The following is a 22,477-nucleotide window of genomic DNA, read 5'->3' as shown; positions in this document are numbered from 1 at the left end:
CCATGAAGACGCACCACCATATTGGAGAAAAGTTGAGCTACTGTCGAAGCTGTATACGCAGCTTGGAGGGGTCCAAAATGGGCAAACTTTGTTAAACGGTCAACAACCACTAATATTGCACTGTACCCGTTTGAACAAGGAAGGCCAGTCACAAAATCCAATGTTAAATCCTCAAACACAGCTTCCGGAATGGGAAGTGGTTGCAAGAGTCCCAATGGAGCTTGTGTAGAAGTTTTAATTTGCTGACATACGATGCACTGCTGGACAAATGCCTTGACATCATCTCTTATTTTAGGCCAATGAAAAGTAGCAGACAATCTGCAAAATGTTTTCAAAGTACCAGCATGGCCTCCTAGTTTTGTAGAATGAGCCTCTTCAAGTAAGTGGTCCTTTAATTTCGATTGAGAACCCAACAAATATTTACTCTTGTAAAACAGAATGCCATCTCTACATAATAAGGATGGATCCACATCATCTCAATTCTGCAGCTTTTGATGTAGCAATAACAAGTCAGGATCAGAATTATTTTCTGCTCTGATCACAGTGAGCAAATCAAACTCAGGTTCGGACCACAAAGTGCATAAAAAACTAACTTCCTCATGCTGTCTTGACAATGAATCGGCAACAACATTTGAAATTCCTGGTTTGTATTCAATTCTGAAACTGTACCCCAATAACTTGATAACAAACTTGTATTGCTCGGGAGTCAACACTGTTTGTTGAAACAATTGCTTGAGACTTTGGTGATCCGTTCGAATTATAAACTCAGCACCAAGCAAATAATGCCGCCACTTTTTCACAGCTTCGGCTATGGCATAGAGCTCTCGAATATAGGTAGAAGCAGCAGCCATTCTCGGTCCAAGCTTCTTACTATAAAAGGAGATGGGTTTCCCATGTTGAAGTAGCACAGCTCCAACACCAGATTGGGATGCATCAGACTCCACTATAAATGGAGATGTGAAATCTGGAAGTGCCAAAACAGGGGTGGATGACATAGCTTCTTTCAACTGCTGAAAAGCAGTCTCAGCCTCTAGCTTCCACAAAAACTTGTCATTCTTTAACATGTCAGATAACGGGGCAGCAATTGTAGCATAATGATGCACAAATCGACGATAATACCTTGTCAGTCCTAAAAATGCTCGCAGTTGTCTAACAGAAGAAGGTTTGGGCCATTCAAGCATTGCTGACACCTTCTTTGGATCAGCTTTCACACCCAACTCAGAAACAATGTGACCCAGATAAGATATTTCAAATACAGCAAAATCACACTTACTTAGTTTCACAAAAAAACAATTCTGAATTAAACAATGCAGTACCTGGGTGAGGTGGTTCACATGCTCCTCCAATGATGAACTATACACAAGGATATCATCAAAGAAGACGATAACAAATTTCCTAAGAAATGGCTGAAAAATCTTATTCATCGTCGATTGAAAAGTGGCGGGAGCATTCGTTAAACCAAACGGCATTACAAGGAACTCGTAATGGCCGTCATGAGTGCGGAAGGCTGTTTTATGGACATCTTCGGGAACCACTCTAATTTGATGATACCCTGCACGAAGGTCCAATTTGCTAAAGATCACAGCTCCTAGCAACTCATCTAGAAACTCCTCGATTGTGGGTATGGGAAAACGGTCTTTCACCGTGATTGAATTCAAGGCCCTATAGTCGATACACATGCGCCATGAGGAATCTTGTTTCTTCACCAACAGAACAGGGGAGGAGAAGGGGCTCTTGCTGTATTGAATAAAACCAGATGACAAAAGTTCTGAAACTTGTCGTTCTATTTCACCTTTCTGTTAGTAAGGGTAACGGTAAGGTTTCACGTTCACCGGTTGGGAATCCTTGCTCAAATGAATGCAAAGATCCATTCCTCTAAAAGGGGGTAAGGATTTTGGAATTGCAAACACCAATTCACAACGCACCAAGACCTGCCACAATTGGAAAGGAACTTTATCTCTGTAAGTTTCCAATTCGGAAGTCAACTCTCCAGTAGCTATGTTCCCTGGATGGCCCTCCAAAATGCAACACCTTTCTGCATTACTGTGTTGTGAAACTCCATCTGAAATTCCACATAATTTCACACAGCCACCTTTCCATGCAAATTCCATCGACAGGTCACCATAATCATGAGTGACTCTCCCTAGCTGGCTCAACCAACACATGCCTAAGATTACACTTAACCCACTAAGATCAGCAACCCACAGGTCCACCACAAACTCTAAGCCTTGTATCAGTAGCGAGACATTAACACATTTTTTCTCACAAATCATATACTCACCATTGCCCATAAAGACCTTCATTCGAGTTACACGAGACATGGGCAACTGTAAGTCATCAGCCAACTGTTTGCGGATGAAATTATGTGAGCTTCCAGAGTCAATCAACACTGCTACTTCCTGCTTTCTGATTAAAGCTGACAGTTGCAATGAACGTGGATTAACTGATGCTGCCAATGTGTGTAACGCTGCATGAGTGACATTCTCATCCGTATTCGCCACCTGCCACACAACCTCCTCCTCTGGTTCCTGTGGAGGATCATCTGGTTCTCCAATCAGTAGTAACATTCGCGCCTTGCATCTATGACTCGCTGTCCATTTCTCATAGCAAGTATAGCAGATACCTAAATCTCTCTTGCGTTGCAATTCTTCTGGTGGTAATTTTTTAATGGGTAACGACGAGAGTGACGAAGACTGTAATGCTAAAGGAGCTGAAGTATTACCTTGAGTCAGAACAACGGTAGACGTATTCGAAAGCAGTTTGTCAGTGGAGTTTTTCCAAGAAGGTAATGGTGAAGAACGATTGGGAACGAACTTCTTAGTTGATGAATTGAACGAGGATCGTAGCTCATTAAAATGAGAGTCATACGACATTGCTAACTGCATTATGTGATGCAACGAAGTAGGCCAATGTAAGTGTATAGCTCCTCGTAACTCTGGTTGGAGGCCAGAAACGAAGAATTCCATCAAAAGATCATCTCCAAGATTCGTGACCTGGTTCATCAATCGTTCGAACTCCTTCATGTAATCAAACAACGTCCCTGTCTGCGTGAGCTTGGAAAGAACCCCACGCACATCACGATGGTTAGGAAAAGCGAACCTCTGTTTTACTGCGACACAAAATTCTGGCCATGAATTCACTGTACCACTGCCATAGATCCATTGATACCACGGTGCGGCTGCTCCCTCCATTTTCAGGCCTGCAAGGTGCACCTTCAACGCTTCGGGATCTGCTGAAGACGAAAATAAAGCTCTGTTTTGAAAATCCAATTGTTTGGATCGGTGCCATTGAATGCCGGAATCTCCGTCTTCACTTGCTTACAAGGATTTCTCGTGTCCGGAAACTCCATGTGTGGCTGTAATGAAGAAACTGAACTCGAAGAGTGCGGAGAAGCATGAGACATATCTCTCAAACGAGCATCAATGGCTGCAAATCGAGCATCCAATGCAGAAATAGATGACAAACGCGCATCTAGGGTTTCAGATATTTGATCCAATCATTGCTGGATCTCAACACGGTGGGACGCGAACTCTTCCGCTAAGTCTTGGACTCGCATCGTTGCTGAGTGCAAGATCGATGAAAGCACCAGATGATACGAATAAACTCTCAGAGAGAGAAAAGGAATCGAAAAGACAGATTATTATTCAAATTGAAATTGGTACAATGCTTCATATCCACCTTTTATACAATTTCCCTAGCTAACTCATGTGGCTTAAGCCAGCTCACACATTCTCTAACAACCTTTACATCTGAGTTACTATTGATATTCCACAACCTATCATGCCACATAATAGTCACGTAGCCTCACGGACTCCTTCCTTGTACGGTTAGACCTCTTGTTCGTATCAGATCGTGACTGGCAAATTCGTCTAGTGCATGCTTTCCGGGAAGCAAATTATTGTGCAGACTGGTTGGCTAATTACCCTTATACGATCACTCAGAGTTGTATGACGTTTGGCATTTCTTGAGACCTCTAGTAGCCCTTGGTTTGCTTCTGCAAGCTGATGCATCACGAGTTTCCGAGCCTAGAAATTTCATTTTGGGATGATTTTGTATCGATTTTTTTTCTAATTTGCTTTTCGTTTTTCTTTGTTTTGGGCTTTTCCCTTTCTTTTGTTACCAAAAAAAAAGTATGAATAACTGCTCAGTCAATATCTCACATTTTTCTACAGATCATAATATCATAGAATCCAAGTTAAATCTCTTATCACAATTTCTACAGTCACTATACGTATCCAAAACCTGAGAAGTACCCCTTAAACATCCTCAAATTTTGAGGCACTTTATTCCAGGCATGTTAATAGCGTCACATTGTCATTCACTCCAATACCAACCCGCGAACGGCAAGCACTTGATACGATTCCTAAATTAGTAGTTACAACTCCATGTATGTGTTGTTCCAATGATGTATCATCGTACTCTCGACTTGAAGGACAACAAAAATTAACAGAATAACTTGTCTTGGCGTTTGGTGGAAAAAAGAAAAAAGAAAAAAGAATATTTTAATTTTAACATCAATGGCGAACGTTTGCACTTTATTTTATTTTTCGAAAGTATTTAGTATATTAATGATGAATATTTAAATTATTTTCCAATAACGTAAAATTCACTTTAATTGGAATTGGAGGGAAATTAATCGTTCCCCCCGAGCCTAGGAGTGCGCATCTTTGCAATTTTTTTTTTCTCTTTTAATTATTTCGTACCTCACCTTTGTCGTTCTTCTCTCTATAACAAAGAAACGTCGACAACGACCACCACCACCGCATGATTGCCAGTGCAACCGTAACCACCGCCATCAAAACGTTGTCGTTTGGAACAAGGCGCGGAGATCCATTGCGCAATTCGATTCAATTCCATTTTCTCGTGCAGTTAGAATCAGATTCACATTTCACCTATCACGCAATTTAGATACCTTCATTTCCTCGAATTGAAGCCGCGTTGCGATTTCTAGGGGGAAAATATTCCCCAATTGTTCCTGCTACAGCTTCAATATTCGGTGCCCTCATTTTGCTCAAGAGAAAGCGTGGATTGTGTTGTTCTATCGTTTCCATGATCGATGCAAGGGTTTCTTCTGCTAAATTGCAGTAGACGCCCGAATCGGACAAGCGATGAGGGTGGCGATTTGGGTTCGTGAGAGGATTAGGGTTTTCAGCGAAGGTTTTAGGGATTTGTAGGGTTTATAATTGAGGGGCTTAGAATGCTTTAGCTGGTGATTTAATTGAAATCAGGGTGGTTTTTTTTTGGCTGAAACGAGACAAGGGTTGGTCTCGGTTTTCCCTTGGGGGGGTTGATGATGGTACATTGAGGATGGTGAGGCTTTTAGGATTGAATCGTAGGGAGGCAGATGAACCAAGGGAAATTGTTTCGAGGTCCAATCTGACCAGTGAGTCCAGTGAAAATGGTTGGCTCATCAGGTTCTTTGATTCCTCGTTCTTCTGCGAGTGGATTGCTGTTAGCTACTTGTACAAACATGATCACTCCGGGGTTCGTGATTATTTGTGTAATAGAATGTATACACTTCCCTTGCACGGGATTGAGAGTTATTTGTTCCAAGTTTGTTACATGATGATACACAAGCCGAGCCCGTCTTTGGATAAGTTTGTCATAGATGTGTGTTCTAAGTCGCTTAAGATTGCTTTGAAGGTACATTGGTTCTTATTGGCGGAGCTTGAGGACTCGGATGATAATGAAGGGATTAGTAGGATTCAGGAGAAGTGCCAGATTGCAGCCACCTTGATGGCTGAGTGGCCACCCCTGATACGGCCTCAAGGTGCACCTTCAAGCCCTGGAGGTAAGAACCAAGTTTTGAATAAGATATTTTCATCAAAACAGCGGTTGTTGTCGCTAACATCTTCACCGCCTACTCAGAGGTCTTTGTCATTTACGCCTTCTTCGGGGAACAATTTGCAAGGGGATGGTAGTCCGCAATCTCCTGATGAAAACAAGTTATTTAAGAAATTTATGCCAGGTCCAAAGGTAAGAGATGCTTTGCTTTTTAGGAAGTCAGTAGAGAAAGATGATGATGATTCTGAAAAGGATGGTTTTTTCAAGAGGCTTTTAAGAGATAGCAAAGGTGATGATGAGTTGGGCCAAAAAATTCGAGATGCTTTTCTCTTTCGTAAGTCATCTGAGAAATATGATGAAGACTCTGAAAAGGATAATTTCTTCAAAAGGCTCTTAAGGGATAGCAGAGGAGATGATGAAGACTCTGAAAAGGATGGATTCTTTAAAAGGCTCTTAAGGGACAGTAAAGGTGAAGATGAGGATTTGGCCTCAAGTTCAGAGGGATTTTTTAAGAGATTGTTTCGTGATAGCAAGAATGATTCCGAGGATAAAACACTCACTAAAACAATGGAAGATGAAGAGAAGGAGGGATTTTTCCGAAAGTTTTTGAGAGAGAAATTTGAAGATAAGAAGGATGGAAATGATGAAGGAGATACTGCTAATTCTGAAGAGAAATGTGTGATGCCTTCTGAAGAGGATGAAAAAGAAGGGTTTTTCAGGAAATTCTTTAAGGATAAATTTGAGGACAAGAAAGATACAAATGATAAAATTGAAGACGCTACTACCAATGTTGAGGAAGAGCCTTCTGATTTTTCTTTGTTCAAAAGACTATTTCGTGGGCACCATGAGGATGGTAAAAGTAGTTCAGCCAATGAAAACAACAATGGTGGCTTGCTTGAAAGTAGTCCAGGTACGGAGAATTTTTTCCGCAAACTGTTTAGAGATCGTGACCGTTCAATTGAAGATTCAGAGCTATTGGTGTCAAAGAAGCAAAAGGAGGTCTGTTGAGTATTTATAACAACTAACATTTAGTTTATTTGTATATTGGTGAAAAGCAAACCAAAAAAATGAGCAGAATCCATATTCAGACATGCCAAATAATTTCATTTTTAATCATACAAACGTCTTAATTGCACTAGGACAAAATGATAAAATGTCCATTTTACAGTTGTAAACTAGAAATATATTTGGGAAAACTGGACCGAATGTGGGTGCAGGTCTCTGCATTTTTATTTATTAAATCAGGCTAGCAGTCAATGTAGTAATGCTAGCTGTACAATATAGTGCCGAGGACATAAATACCCTCTGCACATTAATCACATTCGTAGTACACTTAGTTCTCAACATTCCTCTCAAGTTGGATCAGAGATGTTGATGATGACCAACTTTTACAAAAGGTAATCAACCCTACTCTCGTTAAGTTCCTTCATGAAGATGTCAATTATCTGTTCTCTAGTTAACATATGTCCAATAAACACAACTCATTGCTGTGTTTTTTCTTGAATAAAATGACAATCGACTTTTATGTGTGTTATTCTTTCATGAAACACTGGCTTCAAGGCAATGTGAATGGTAGCTTGATTGTCACTCCAAAGTTTCATAGGTAGAGGGCCATTGTATGCTACCCAATCTCATTGAATAGAAGATGCACCCATAATAACTCACAAGAAGTTTGGCCCATTGCTCGATATTCAGACTTCTTGATCTCACTACCACATTTTGTTTCTTATTTTTCCAGAAATTAACTTTCCTCCAAGGTACATACAAGAACTAGAGGTTGATTTAAGATCTATATGATACTCAGCCAGTCTGCCTCATGATAACCTTATACTCTACTATGCCCATTCTCTTTATAAAGAATTTTATGACTTGGAGCTCTTTTCAAACACCTCAAGATGTGCAAAACCTCATTCGATTGAGAACTTTGAGGAGATGACATGAACTGACTGACTACACCTACTAGGAAAGAAATTATAGACGTGTCATAGTACAATAGTTAAGTTTACCAAATAACTTCTTGTACATTCTTGTTAAGATTGTAACTCTCCATCATCTGCAGTTAGTTTCACATTTGGAACCATTTGAGTATCACAAAATATCACAAGGTCTACTAGCTCCAACATGCCAACCTTAGAAAGGAGATTAAGAACTTGATTTCGTTGAGAGAGATAATCTTCTTTTTGCTTCTCCTTACTTCATATCCTAAGAAATACTTTAAAGGGCCTAGGATTTTTTGTTTGAAATCGGTTTGAAAGAAGCTTTTGATTTTTGCAATACCAAATGTGTTGCTTCCCAATTTACTATGTCATCAAGACATCAACATAAACTAACCTTCCTTGGATTGTCGACAAAAGATAGAGTACTCATAGCTACTCTTCTAAACCAAGAATTTGGAGATTGTTTCAATCTATATACGGATTATTTAAGTCGACAAACTTTTTCACGTACTCCTAAGCAATAAAGTCAAATTGTTGCTCCATATTGATTTCTTCCTCTAAATCACCATGGAAAAAGGCATTCTTAACATCAAGTTGGTGCAATGACCAACAATGAGATGAACCAAGGAATAAAAGCCAACATAATCATGAGAGATGTTAGAGATATAAGCCGGTGAGTCGGTGACGAACTTTTCACCATGATTAGAAATATAATATAAAATTATTAATGTGTCTTCACCCAACAACTTAAGCTTTTGGGAAATTTGGTTCTTGACATGGTATTAGAGACAATGGTTTAGCTGTGCCACGTATTTCGAGATGGTGGAGTATTTGGACAGGCCTCCACAGAGGCTAGTGTAACTCCAAACTTGAAGAGGCTTCCTTAGAGACTTGGCCTTACGCGAGAGCATAAGGTTGGGCCTACACTTGAGGGTAGAATATTGAAAATTCAAGTGTGTGAGGTGAAGTCCCATATTGGTGAAGAATGGATCAAATGAGAGCTATATAAGTGGAAAGACTCATAAAACTTAATGCGTTAAGATTTTGGGTTGACTTGTGGTCTCAACCCCATTTATTGTGGTTTGTTGCTTAGCTTATTGATGGGAAGCATCCCTTGCGAAGGTTTTGGGCACCCATGTACCACTTATGGTCTAGAGTTTGACCCCTGCCACCATTCTTCTAATTAGAAACGATGAAAATTTTAACACAAGGGAAGCGGGTTTGTGCATTGTTCACGCTTCAAGCCCAAGGGGTTCTTGTGGGAGGGGATGACTTAAAGATATAAATCAGTGACGAAGCTTTAAGCATGGTTTGATATATAATATAAAATCATTCATGTGCCTTCACTTAACAATCTAAGCTTTTTGGAGAGTTGATCCTCGACAAGAGGGAAGGTTTTAGAGTAGTGAATAACCAATAGAGTTCAATGAGTCAATGATAACTTTAATCAGAAGCTAATAATCAGGAATCGACCAAGAACCTTTCTTCAGGATAATATCATCTACTTGAGGATCTCTGGTCCACTTAATTTGTGAGTACAGCTGCATATCCTCTTGTATCCACAAGTCTTTAGTAGCCACATTTGGACCATTTTGAGTAAGGTGATCTTCCTTACTATGGCCTTTCAAATACATCTCAATCATCTTCTTCCACTGAGGGTAATTCACGCCATCACCACCCAACTTCCTGTCAGTGATTTTTGCATTAGATGGAATCAATTCAACCAACACTGTTGTTGAAGAGGCACTATCTGTGATGCTACCATTGGTCCTTGCCACTGGATCAATGAAAACTTTGAAATTGTCGTCAGGCATACTCATAAGCCACAATAAGGTAGCCAAAATTAGAGAATTAGAAGCCAAATCACCCCCGAAAATAAGGGATCAGCTTTACATGGATGCATGACATATTGCACACATGATAGAGGCTTGAGGAAATGATCCTTATTAGTGATGTATCTGATAATAGTTGTGTGGGTTAGAGTTAGATGAGTAACATCGGTATTGTGCATTCTGAAGTCTGTTTTCATTGTCTTCATATTTTTGCTGGATTTTAATATTAGATAAAAAGCAATTTGCCAAATATTATGTTATTATGCCTCAGTTGGATTTTATCATGTTACTTTGGCAGAAGCGTCCTGGATCGCCAACGCAGCAAAATGATAAATTACGAACAAAGCCTCCACTTCCAATTAATCCATCGCAGTTCCGGAAAGGAGCTTACCATGAGTCATTGGATTTTGTGCTGTCATTATGTGAAACATCTTTTGGGTTAGTGGATGTATTTCCAATTGAAGATCGCAAATGTGCTCTGCTTGAGGTTATTACCTTACATTTTTCTTTGATGTTTTCTTTATCTAATCCACATAGTGGAAATATGTAGGTTTTTTCATACATGTTTGAACCTGTTACATTCTAATGCTTCTGACACATATTCTTTGATATTCCTGTGTTTCAAGTCGCTTGCAGAGATCAATTTACATTTAACAGAGGCTCAGAATACTGGAGGTACTTCTTAACTGTTAATGAGATTAGTTTAGTGATGTTCAGTAGTGCTCAATCGATTCCACTATTTATGGTGTTTCAATGGCAGTAGTGCCACCTTTAGAGGAAAATATTTCCAGTGCTACGGGAGTACTGGGCATCCTTTACCAAATATGAAAAAAATAATATAATTACACTATCCATGGCTTTATGGTTATTTCCTCCCATATCCCCTTTTTTTTCCTTTTTTAGTAAGGGAGTATGTACTCCCATAACACAGAAAATGTGCTCCCTTTAGTGGTGAAGAGTCAGAGAATGTTTGTTTCTCTTATTTTTTGGAATATTACCTTGATACATGGTTTGGTTGTCAAGCAGATGGGCAGAGATCTTTTTTGTTGGTGAAGTTTATTGGTGAAATTAATGTTACATCTAACAAAATGGTGAAATTTTCCTTACATCTAACATATGTTTTGTCATTTATCTAGGAATTAATGTTTAGAAACCATCATTATGGTGTTTATTAGGGGCCTATTTATTAGAGGAACTGCTGAGAAGTTTTTATATTATGTAAATATGTTGTGGAAATTGTTGCCTATTTTAGTTCTTTACTTTAAAATTGTCACTTTTTGGTGTGCCAATTATGCTACTGTTCCATTTGCTTATGGTTTTCATTTATCTTCTTGCTTGTATATGAGTCTTGCTTTTCCTATATTCCTAGGAGTTTGTTTTCCATTGGGAAAGGGCATGTACCGTGTGCTTCATATACCTGAAGATGAAGCTGTTCTCTTGAATTCTAGGGAGAAGGCGCCTTACCTGATTTGTGTTGAAGTTTTGAAATGCGAAATGCCAAGGTATTGCTTGGATAATAATCCTCATGCGTTGTGGAAAATAGTGCAGTTAGTAAAATGAGAATCATATTTCTGATATATTCCCCTTCCTGCAAAACATTTGTTGTAGTAATTCCAAGGACACATCCAGTTCTCAGAAACTTTCTAAAGGTGGAATTCCTTTGGCGAATGGAGATGCTTTCTTGCAAAAACCACCCCCCTGGGCTTATCCATTATGGTCAGCACAAGAGGCATATCGTAATAGCAATGATAGGATGTCCAGATCAACTGCTCAGGCTATTGACCTGGCAATGACCCATGCATCTGAGGCAAAAGTCAAATTTGTTAGTTTGAATCTTTCTGTGGAAACACAATTACATGGTCTGCTGGAGAAGACTGAAGTGGATCTACGTGGTGATAGTCAGCATCCTGCTTCAAATTGTAGAGAGAGTGTACGAGAAATGGCAAGAGCAGGACATGACATTGATGTGGAGTGGGTACGTGTAGTATTGAAAGCTGATCCTGGGGTTAGAATGGAAGATATTGAGGATCAAGCACCACGACGGCGGAAGGAACATCGCCGTGTTCCAAGTACAGTGGCAATAGAGGAAGTAAAGGTCAGTCTTGGAGTGATGTTTAGGGATATTGAGGCTGCTATTCATATTATTTTGGTCAATGTTACTATTGAGCTTCATTTTTTAAGTTCTCATTTGCTGTCAGACTTGTAAAGAAGGTTAGCCAAGTTTCTCCTTCAGACTAATTCTCAGATATCTATGGAATGTACTCAAAAATTAGTTCTGATTCCTACTATTCTTGTTTATTGTAATTAAAACCGTTTTACTGTCATTGGCTTGTAAACCAATAATATGCCAAGTTGTCAACTTCCGAGCAACTTTATCCTTTTCCTTAGCTTCAAACTTCTAATTTCATTGTATCAATGTCTAATATCTTATGACAAATTGATCGTTCATGTCTTTATTTGGCATTTTTCGGTCATGTTACAATTTAATTTTTGCTAACATTTCAAATTTGCTAGGCTGCGGCAGCAAAAGGGGAGGCACCTCTTGGACTCCCTTTGAAAGGTGCTGGTCAAGATTCATCAGATGCACAACCAATGGTAAAACATTATTTTTGTGATTTTTATTTTGTTTAACCTTAGAAATATGCAGGTTGTTATACCTGACATGATTCCTTTGAACAGGCTAATGGAATTACTCCCAAAGCCAGTGATGCCTTGTCTGGTGAACTTTGGGAGGCAAAGAAAGAGAGGATACAAAAGGCTTCTATATATGGGAAATTACCTGGATGGTACTTGCGATCTGTAAGTATATTTATCAATCAAAAGATTTTGCTTTAGATGTCATTCTTTTGTAAATTCAAGAAGACATGAATTTAAATCATAAATATAAATGGTATGCGTAACAGATATAAAGAATGGCACCCACGTATCTCTTGATCATTCATTTCTTATTACCTAAAGAAAAGTGTTTAGTTTATTTACTGATTTTCTGTTTGATCTATTTATCCAAGTCGAAAAATATTGTTTGTAATTGTAACAGATTGTAGTTTCTAGTGGGGTTGAGAATGTTGTGCTGTTACACATCATACTTTTTATCACATATTAAGGTGCAGTGCATTCAATATTTTTCTGAAAAATATTGCTGTCAAAGTATTTTCTTAATGGTTTTTATAATTATACTTGACAATATCAATGGAACAACAATCTGAAAGAATGTTCTCCAGCGGGGCAACTATAAGAAAGGTTGACAAACTTTTCGGACAAGCTTGCTTTTTGGATAATACATAACATTTTAGCATTGAAGAATCTAGTTAGGAAAATGGGCTAGCCATGAAAATGTTGTCTTCACGTTGCTATTAATGAAATATTTCCTTCATTCTTTGTGTGCTGTTAGAGATTATGATGTACCTCTGTATTGGCACATATCATGATGTAATTCACATAATAGAGTCGGGAAATAGTATCTATATTTGGCAGAAAAGACCTTGATTTTTCCAATGTGTTGAAAGCCTCACTATCATGTCTTTCTTTACTTTATCAATATGGTTCTGTAAAGTGTAAAATATGGTCAGTTTTTGTTCTAGATGAGTTATTTGATTATTCTGTTTGAGAATGTGTGCTTTAAGGCAACAATTCTTTTGAGCATGATAGCACAATTTCCCCTTTTCACGTAGGTTATTGTAAAGAGTGGGGACGATTGTAGGCAGGAGCATCTGGCAGTTCAACTTATTTCACACTTCTATGGTAGGTGGTTTCTTTCAGACTTTTCCTTTGCCCCTTCCTATTCAGAATTTAACAATTCTTTGTTCTAAATTCCAATGATATTCATTATGGTGCAAATACATATTTTTTTTATATTATTTTCTCTTTTGGTATTTGATTTCCACAATACCTTTATATTTATTTATGAAATTATGATTATGGTCAAATAAGATATATCCTATATTTCCCTGGATCCTGCACATAGCTGGAGCTTTTTAGCACCAGGCTACCCCTATTTTTAAGACTAATTTTCTTTGAATAAATGTTGTTTTAGAATTTCCTATGCATGCATAGATTTAGTATGCCCTGAATGACAGAAATCGAGATTTTTCATTGGTTATGCATTCTGCATTAAGAGAAGAGAATGAAAATGTCTTTTGGGATCCATATGATCCTTAATAATTTTAATTTTGTAAAGCAGCTAAGAAGGTTTTACAAACTATTCAGAAAGTTCATTCTCTTTTCATTTTTCTGTTATTTAAAGGGGAAAAACAGGCCATTACAAGTCAGCTAAAGTCCTTTATCTTCTACGAGCAAATGTTTGATTTTTTTATCTCAGTTTTAGTTCCATTTTTCGGATGTGCACATTGAGATATGCTAAATCTACTTGATTGCAGTTTCCAATGGGGTAGTTGTAAATTAAAGTGGAAGTATGTAAAAGCAAGAATGAAATTATCTAGTGAACAGGTTGGATGCACCCATGAATTGTTGATGAAGCATGATTAGATCTTATTTTCCTATGCTATGATACCAGATTACACCAGGATGCAGCAGACTCTTGTCTGTTTGTGTTGCTTACAGTCATTAGATTTTGATGCCAGATATTTTCCAAGAAGCTGGTCTACCTCTCTGGTTACGCCCTTATGAAGTTTTATGTACTTCTTCTTACACAGCTCTTATTGAAACAATTCCAGATACGGTAATTCTGTGCTTGCACATTCCAAATTTATTGTAACATCTACAATTTTATATTTACTAATCATTAAAAATATATATGATTTGTAGGCTTCTCTACATTCTATCAAGAGTAGATATCCCAACATCTCAAGTTTACGTGAATTCTTCATTGCCAAGTATCAAGAAGATTCTCCGAGTTTTAAACTTGCCCAGGTAATGTAGAGATGAGATACTCTGCATTATTATGGACTGACATCGTTCATCTTATAACTTGCAATAAATTCTTGATTGGACATTTTTTCCACAAGCATATATTTGTTTGACATTCTAATTTCATGTTTTCTTAATTAGACCTATAAAACATTCACGGAAACAAAAGAGCTGAATATAAATTTGTTTGTCTTGGTTGTTTGTTTTCCTATTAGTTTATCTAAGGAGGATATCTTATCTTTCTTCTTTGTGTATTCTTTCTTTGTCACGAACTTGTGATCCACCTTATGATCCATGACCAGCGCATAGGCTGAATATTAATATTTAATTCAACCAGACAAGCCTGATGACAGAAAAGATTTTAAAATACCAACTTTTCATAAAAATGTAGTTTAGCATATTTAGAAAAAATATAGTTAAATTGCAGAAAAGTAATAATAAACATAGAAAAAACAAGAGGAAAAACTCCACTTCAAGACAACATCCTAGCCTTGAGAGCTTCCCTATTTACTCTTCTAGTTCCCCATCCTAATTCCCGATTTACAAATAACAATCAGCATAAAGAAACCCCACCCTAAACATCTATATATAACTAATTCCTAATTGATGGGCTTGGATACTTATTAAAGGCCCATCAATATTTCCCCTTCAAAATTCACCTTGTCCTCAAGGTGAAGGAAGAGACTAGGATTCCACCTGGATCGCATTGTTTGAAGCATCTTGACCACATTGGTAGCTTCAATTCATGAGTTATATAAATGGTCAGAGATACATGGGATGTCTTATCATTGGCTGAATCGGGCCTATTTTCCCATCCACCATTGGCTCAATTATGAGTCAAGGCTTCCCTAATGTAAATCCCATCACCATGACCTGTTCCTCCTAGAACTCGTCCACCCATTGATCCAATTTGACCCCAAACAGCCTCTCTTTCTTTTTTTCTTTGGGCCAAAACCATCATCTGACCTAAGTCATCAACAAAATCCATATTCACGTCTTCACGAATTTCTCCTCGTAACCCATTCAGTAATGTTGCTTCAATCACTTCATCATCAATATAGCGAAGAGGAAAGGACAACATCTCAAATTGTTTGTCATGGTCAATCGAGCTTTGTAAATGGAACCTCTGTAACAGAGATAAATGCAACAGCCTCCAATCGATAATGGGCTGGCTGAATAATCCAAGCCCATTACTATCTGAGAATTAGTATATATAGAAGTTTAGGGTGATGTTTCTGTTATGCATGAATTGAATACTGGTTTAGTGGGGAAATTAGGAGACCTCTAGGGAACTCTTAAGCCTAGGTATTTGGTTTGAGGGGGAGTTGAGATTTTCTGCGTTTTATATTGTATTAGTGTATGTAAAAAGAGGCTATGCCTCCATTGTTAATGAATTCAATAGTGTATTTTTCTGGGTTCCATCAATTTGGTATCAGAGCACTTCCGATCTAAGGGTGTTTCTGTTCCGGATCTAAAAAAAGAAAAAAAAAAGAATGGATAACAAAGTGAACAAAATGGAGAGGAGCTTGGATCGATTGGAAGCAAGCATGGATCGAGTGGAAGAAGGAATGAATCGAGTTGAAGACGCTTTTCATCAACTTCAAAAAACAATTTGGACGTTAATAGAGCGCATCGATCCTTGTTTTGCAGAAGAAGAAAAAAAGCGAGAATCAAAGAAACAAAAGTTGAAAAAAAAAGAAGAAACGAAACAGAAAAAAGAATTGGAGAAGAAAAAGAAGATCAAGAAAAGAGAGCAGAAAAAAAGAACAAATCGAAGAAGCAATCAGAGAAGGAAAAAAAGGAGCATCCCACCTGAAACATAGGCTTTGTCTTCCCCTGTCTTTAAGCACCTCCCGCGTCAATCGGTGAAATCGCAGTCCACAACATCCATTTTGGCCACCGTTCGTAGTTTCGGCTTTGCCTTGCACCATCGCTCCAGCCCCAACAAAGAGGTGTTGATTCTGGCTCACATAATCCGACGAGAAAGGCGCATTGCAGTGGAAACGAAGATTGCATCGTAGTTCGTCGTTGAGCTCCTCCGGCCTGAGGCAATGGATCTTAGCCGCTCTTCCTCCTCCATTCATGCTCGGGTTGCAAATACCAGCAGCTCCCCCTTGGTTTGTCACGCTAGTCTTTAAAGATTGCCCAATTGAAAACCTATTTTTTCCATTTCCTCCTATCCCATTTGTTTCAGGTTGGCCCATTTTCCTTGGTCCGTTGCATTCTAAATTATAACCCAGAATAGGCTGCATCTCAAAGTGGGTACTGGCCCTGTTTGACCAAGCCAGCAGCGAGTGACATTCAACTTCAACCCCATATCTGTAACTCGCCCAACCCGTTATGGATCTGACCCGTATCCACTCCTCCCTTTCTTCAACCCCTTGTGCCATACAACCTAGATCAGTAACCCATTCTCAATCTTCTCTCTCATCTACGTGCTCTCCTCACGGCTTATCCTTCCCATGGCTGATCTGCGAAGACCCATCCTCTTCTTTGTGGAGGTCCAAGTTCGATAGCTCATACACATGATTTTCATCGCCACCTTCTTCTCCCTCTCTTTCCTCCATCTCTTGTTTGGTAGCTGACTTTTCTTGTATCTCTTATCTTTCTCTTTGGGTCAGGATTTGAAATGCAATCTTCCTCCTTTGTTTGTTGTTGTTCTTCTTCAACCTCTATTCTTCCTTTGTGCGCTTTTGCGTTTCCTTCAGCTCCTCCGTTTCTTTCTTTTTCTTCATCGATTTCTTCTTTTTTTCTTCTTCTGAGTTTCATTCTTTTTCTTCTTTTCCTGCTGCTGCATTTTCTTTCTTTTTTTCTTTTTTTTCTTCAATTTTTTAAAACTCTTCCTTCTCTAATGCCTCATCTATAATTTTCACCATTTTCATCGTCATTTCCTTAAGCTCAAAATCTCTGATTCCTCCCATCGTTTTCATTTACCAGAAGCACCTCCGGATCGAAGATGCTCTGATACCAAATTGATGGATCCCAATTAGAATTGATGGTATTAATGAAAACATACAATTAAATTGAAAAGTAATAACAAACATAGAAAGAACAAAAGGAAAAACTCCACTCCAAGACAACAACCTAGCCTTGAGAGCTTCCATATTTCCTCTCCTGATTCCCGAATTACAAATAACAATCAGCATAAAGAAACACCACCCTAAACATCTATATGTAATTAATTCCTAACTAATGGGCTTGGATACTTTATTAAAGGCCCATCAACATCTATGTTCAAAAAATGTTTCTCCTGAAAATTCAGCATAATCTCTGAAAATTTAATGTCCTCATATTTAAAACACCTGACAAACATCCCAAAAAATAACCAGATATGTGGTGGAAAACACCTTATTTTATGTTTTTAAAAAAACGCTCCCCATTAAACCTCGGCTAGCGAGGATAAGGATGAGGACAATCCTTATATGCAGCCTTACCCTTGCATATTTGCAAAATGTTTGTTTTCCGGATTTGAACCTGTGACCTTTCAATAGAAAAAAAACTGCAAGAAATCAAGAGATGTTGGGGATGTAGTTAACATATTTGCGGGGTTGGGGAGGGTTGTTGCAGTATGATGTGGCAGAAGAACAGGTTTGCTATCATTTGTTATTGATAATTATGGTGATAACTATGTCAACTCACAATAGTCTATTAAAATTTATTTTATAGTTATGCTTATTATCTTCCTTCTGTTACCTATTGTTTATAGGTTGAGTCATGAATTACATTTTGCGAGGATTTGTGGATAGTAGATATTCCTTTCTTATTCTCTTTCTTTTTTATATCATTTACTACAACAATAACAATGGCTTATCCTGCTTGGATTGGCTACATGGGTCAATCAATACTTAAATCCTAATTTTTTCAGTAAAATCAAGGGGGTTTTTTGGACATATTAAGGGAGGTGGGAGAGCTCTGCATTTTTTTTGGGGGGGGGGGGGGGGGGGTTGTTAAATTTTGTTGAGGGTTGTATTTTGAAGGCTAGTCTTGGAGTAACTGCAAAGTTGTTTTCTTTGTGATTGGGGAAGGATACGGGTTCGAGTCTGGGAAACAATCGCTGTTTCCAAAAAGTGCAAGAGTAAGGTTGTATACAAACCTCATCCCTACCCTCACAAAATAAGGAGAGCTTTGTGCATTGGAGTTTGCCCTTTTTGGGTTTTATTTTCTGTAGTCTTGATTTTATGTTAAAATGGAGAAAATATCATTTGTTATAATTTGATGATTTGTTTACTTTTTTTGTTTCAGAGGAACTTTGTTGAAAGTATGGCTGGATATTCCCTGGTTTGCTACCTTCTGCAGGTGTGTAACATTTTAATATGCGCATGCATGCATTCTCTACAACTGGTGCATTACCTGCTTAAATTGCAATTTATATCATAATATTTTGCTGTTTATTGTTATTGAAGGTTTGTGTTTTACCCACTTCTCATTTTACTTTCTTGTCATCCAGGTGAAGGATAGACATAATGGGAACCTCTTAATGGATGAAGAAGGTCATATTATACATATTGATTTTGGCTTCATGCTTTCCAATTCACCTGGTGGTGTTAATTTTGAAAGTGCACCTTTTAAATTAACCCGAGAGCTTCTTGAGGTAAAACAGAGACCATTTGCTGTTTATTGTACATCTGATTTTGAGTGTCCTTTCGATCAGTTTCTAACTTTTCTCTATACAATAACCATGATAATGTGATTGTGCTAGGTCATGGATTCTGATGCTGAGGGCATTCCAAGCGAGTTCTTTGATTATTTCAAGGTACTGGTGAATATATATAGATAGATAGATCCTTAGAGTCTGCAGATTGCCTTTGCTTTCATTAGCTCTAAATTTGTCCAATGCTCTGTCCCTTGTAATCCAGGTTTTATGCATTCAAGGCTTCCTTACTTGCCGTAAGCATGCAGAGCGCATTATTCTTCTTGTTGAGATGTTGCAGGTAATATAAATGTTAGCAACCTCCTGTGGTCCCTCTGTCATCTAATATGTAGCTTGCTTGTGTTCATTGTCTGCTTGTGATTTGTTCCAATATCTCATAACAGAACAGCTGGTTCTATGTTATGGTCCGCTTTTGGTTCTTGGCCCAAATCTAATTCATGCTGCCCCCTAATTTCTTATGCCAACCTCAACTTTTTGTTATTGGCTTCCATTGCAAGGTGTTTAATGTTCAGTGACTAGTCCAACATAGCTTATTTAGTGATGGAAATTTATACCTTTTCAAATAACCTTTCTAGTTGTCTACTGATTGAATATCTCATTATATTTACATTCCTTCTTGTAGAGTTGAAGTGATGTGTAGTGTATGATATTTCCAAACAATTGGATGCTCACATCTTCTGCTAATAGAAGCTATTTGAAATTTTTCCTGTAGCGAATTTCGGTAAAACTGAAGAGTGTAGAAAAATTACAGACTACTTGGACAATGAAGTGCTTAAGAATCTATGCATGCACATTGGACATCTTTGAACTACAAAATTGAAACAAAATATAGCAATCTATATCTTCCTTTATGATTGTAATTTTATGAATCTTATGAAATATTTTGTTTTCTGATTTGAAAATTGGTAGAAGACTGTATTCTTCCGAAGCTTGTGATGAGCCTGTCTTTGTATTTTATAAGATAGTTAAGATAATCTCTAATAGTATATTTTGCCCGAGTACCAAGCACTACACAATTAATATCTATTGAAGGTGTAGGAGTTGGAAAACATGTATATGTTTAATGTTTATCTTTTTTATTTAGGATGACAATCATAACAAGCAATTCTGAGTAAATGGTATGTTCCAAATATTTGTGTTTTGGTAAGGAAATGGTGGATATGGGCAGTATCCAGCATGACTGTTGGCCAATTGAATAACCATAGTTGTTTTAGATATCAGGCAGTGGATGGAAAATTGGTGAGGTTGTTAGGTTTGTCTAGAGCATGGCTGAAAAAGAAAGTTTTCTGTGTCTTGGGAGTGTTCTTCCTTCCAACCCAAGCACAGTGAAAGGAAAAAGCAACTGATTGGAATCCGGTGAGGTAAGAGAGGGAATTCAGAACGTGTATTCTGTTTTAAGAACGCTGATATCAATATGATATCAGTATGAAGACATAATCACAGCAATAACAGAAAGGAAATGATAACTGAAGAGCTTTCAAGAGGTTCTGGACCTGGTCTTCTCCCAAGAGACTACCCACAATTATCCCCCCTCCTCTCTCCAAATCTGTTAGCAAAAGCTTCTCCCACCAAGAATAAGTCACACGTCCTTGGCTTGTGAGGGGCCCAATCCCCAACAGCCCCTACTAGTGTACACCCTGGTGGGTGTGGTCCTATCAGCAACTTATTTTTCTTTAAACAGCAATATGTGCAAAAAGGTTATACTGCATCTGTTTGATTAGACGTTAGAGAAATAGAGGTTTCCATATTGCCCCTGCCTTGTTAATGATTCTTTGCTTGATTGTAACCTTGGGGAATTAATAAGGTGATAGGATTCATGTCTTAGATTAAAAAATCATAAATCTGAAAACCGAGTCGAAGATAATTGATTTGGTATAAACTTGACACAAAATGAACCAATTATCCTAAATTATATGACCTCGTTTAAATAATTCAATTTAGATTATTAGATCATTTTAGTTTGGTTAGATTATCGTTCATGAAATCAATCTGACAAACATTTTTGTGAGTGTGAGAACTCTTATGGCTTTGCATTATTCATAAGTCACGTGTGGCATCATGTTTATCTGGAAGCAAATGCACGTGCTGATGGCCTAGCAAAGTGCTGTCACTCACGGGAGCTTGGAGTTCAATTTATTTTTTTGTTTGTTTTTAAGGTCTCATCATTTTTGTCTATTCTTTTCTTGTTAATGCATCTAGCACGAGTTTTAACTAGATAGTAACGTTTTTGTCTTTTGCCCCCTCGTCTTGCAACATGATCCTGAGTTTAACCTATATTTTAAGTGAGCTTTGCTAGTCTTGACATTCAACTGTGAGAGTACTTTTGTGGGCCTCTCACTGATATTATGCATCTGTATAGACATGGGAGGAGAAAATCAGGAAATACAGTACCATTCATGCTGAATTTTCCCTGAACTACTGTTTTCTAATGTTGGTATCAGGACTCTGGTTTCCCCTGCTTTAAAGGTGGTCCACGGACAATACAGAACTTAAGAAAGCGATTCCATCTCAGTTTAACAGAAGAGGTTTCAATACTAATATTAGTTACTTTATTCACTGCAAATTTTTTTGCAAGTGATTGTTAACAGTTTTTTGTTTTTTCTTCTCTCCTGACAGCAATGTGTATCTTTGGTGCTTTCACTTATTAGCAGCAGCCTGGATGCATGGCGGACACGGCAGTATGATTATTACCAGAGGGTTTTGAATGGAATATTGTGAGATAGTTTGTCAATGGTGATCATATGCTTGTTCCCTTTTGACTAAGCTTGCACGGTGAATGCTCATGAGTTAGGATTGCATTTATAAGTCATTGAAGGGTGGTCGGTTCACTGTGTTATAGCTTTATAGAGTTTTTGTGATATGTAAGAATTAATAGGAGGCAGTGTGCAGTCTCATTTCTCCTGGTGGCTGTGGAAGGAAGATTCTACCTCCAAAAGTACTTCAATAGTCTAGGAGGCTAAATTTACTCGAGCTGAGTCTTTTTGATCTTTCCCCCCCTTTTTTATTGTGAATGAAGCTCTTCTACTTGGAGAAGTTGCATCAGCCTCCTAAATGCTGAGAGATAGTGCAAATTGTACAGTGATTTTAGCGGGACTACAGGCCAGATTTATATTGGATGTTGATGAGTAGTGCCTAAACTATTTGATTCATCAAAGTCTTGGGGCTGCGTTGAACTGTTGAGCATTTACTGAAATGGTACGTTTTGGATATCCATTATCATGGGCAGGCCTCCAGTATTGAATTGCTCTGTTATCTCTTCCTGATCTCAGATTATCTATGGCGTCTGTCTTCCCAGAGTTGATTCTTCAATACTTACACTGGAAAATTGTTATCGAAATTCTTTGATGATGTTTCATTGTATCATGTGTAATTGATCTTTGTTTACTTTCATGGTGAAATTTGTTCAC

At 38.0% G+C, this 22,477-nt stretch overlaps 1 protein-coding gene across 2 annotated transcripts; it reads left to right on the top strand.

Annotated features, from left to right (window-relative positions):
- Nucleotides 1-4,770: 4,770 nt before the first annotated feature.
- Nucleotides 4,771-22,457, top strand: LOC133299627 (phosphatidylinositol 4-kinase beta 1-like). Of its 2 annotated transcripts, XM_061499108.1 has the most exons (16): nucleotides 4,771-6,783; nucleotides 9,852-10,040; nucleotides 10,180-10,228; nucleotides 10,923-11,055; nucleotides 11,162-11,648; nucleotides 12,068-12,148; nucleotides 12,233-12,352; nucleotides 13,225-13,294; nucleotides 14,134-14,231; nucleotides 14,318-14,422; nucleotides 18,662-18,715; nucleotides 18,867-19,010; nucleotides 19,119-19,172; nucleotides 19,276-19,350; nucleotides 21,512-21,595; nucleotides 21,687-22,457. In XM_061499108.1, the coding sequence occupies exons 1-16, from the start codon at nucleotides 5,308-5,310 to the stop codon at nucleotides 21,786-21,788; spliced, it is 3,321 nt and encodes a 1,106-aa protein (XP_061355092.1). In that variant the 5' UTR covers nucleotides 4,771-5,307; the 3' UTR covers nucleotides 21,789-22,457. The 2 variants fall into 2 exon arrangements, 1 of the variants encoding a protein (XP_061355092.1); XR_009749957.1 differs by lacking the exons at nucleotides 18,662-18,715; nucleotides 18,867-19,010; nucleotides 19,119-19,172; ... (1 more) ...; nucleotides 21,512-21,595; nucleotides 21,687-22,457 and having other exon boundaries at nucleotides 14,067-14,231.
- The last annotated feature ends 20 nt before the right edge of the window (nucleotides 22,458-22,477 follow it).

Source organism: Gastrolobium bilobum, unplaced genomic scaffold (genome assembly GCF_033153095.1).
Source record: "Gastrolobium bilobum isolate Gb01-03AN ecotype WA unplaced genomic scaffold, APGP_CSIRO_Gbil_v1 utg20433, whole genome shotgun sequence".
In the NCBI taxonomy this organism is placed as follows: domain Eukaryota; kingdom Viridiplantae; phylum Streptophyta; class Magnoliopsida; order Fabales; family Fabaceae; genus Gastrolobium; species Gastrolobium bilobum.
Note: the sequence above shows the minus strand (reverse complement) of the source record. Positions and strands in the feature narration are given on the sequence as shown.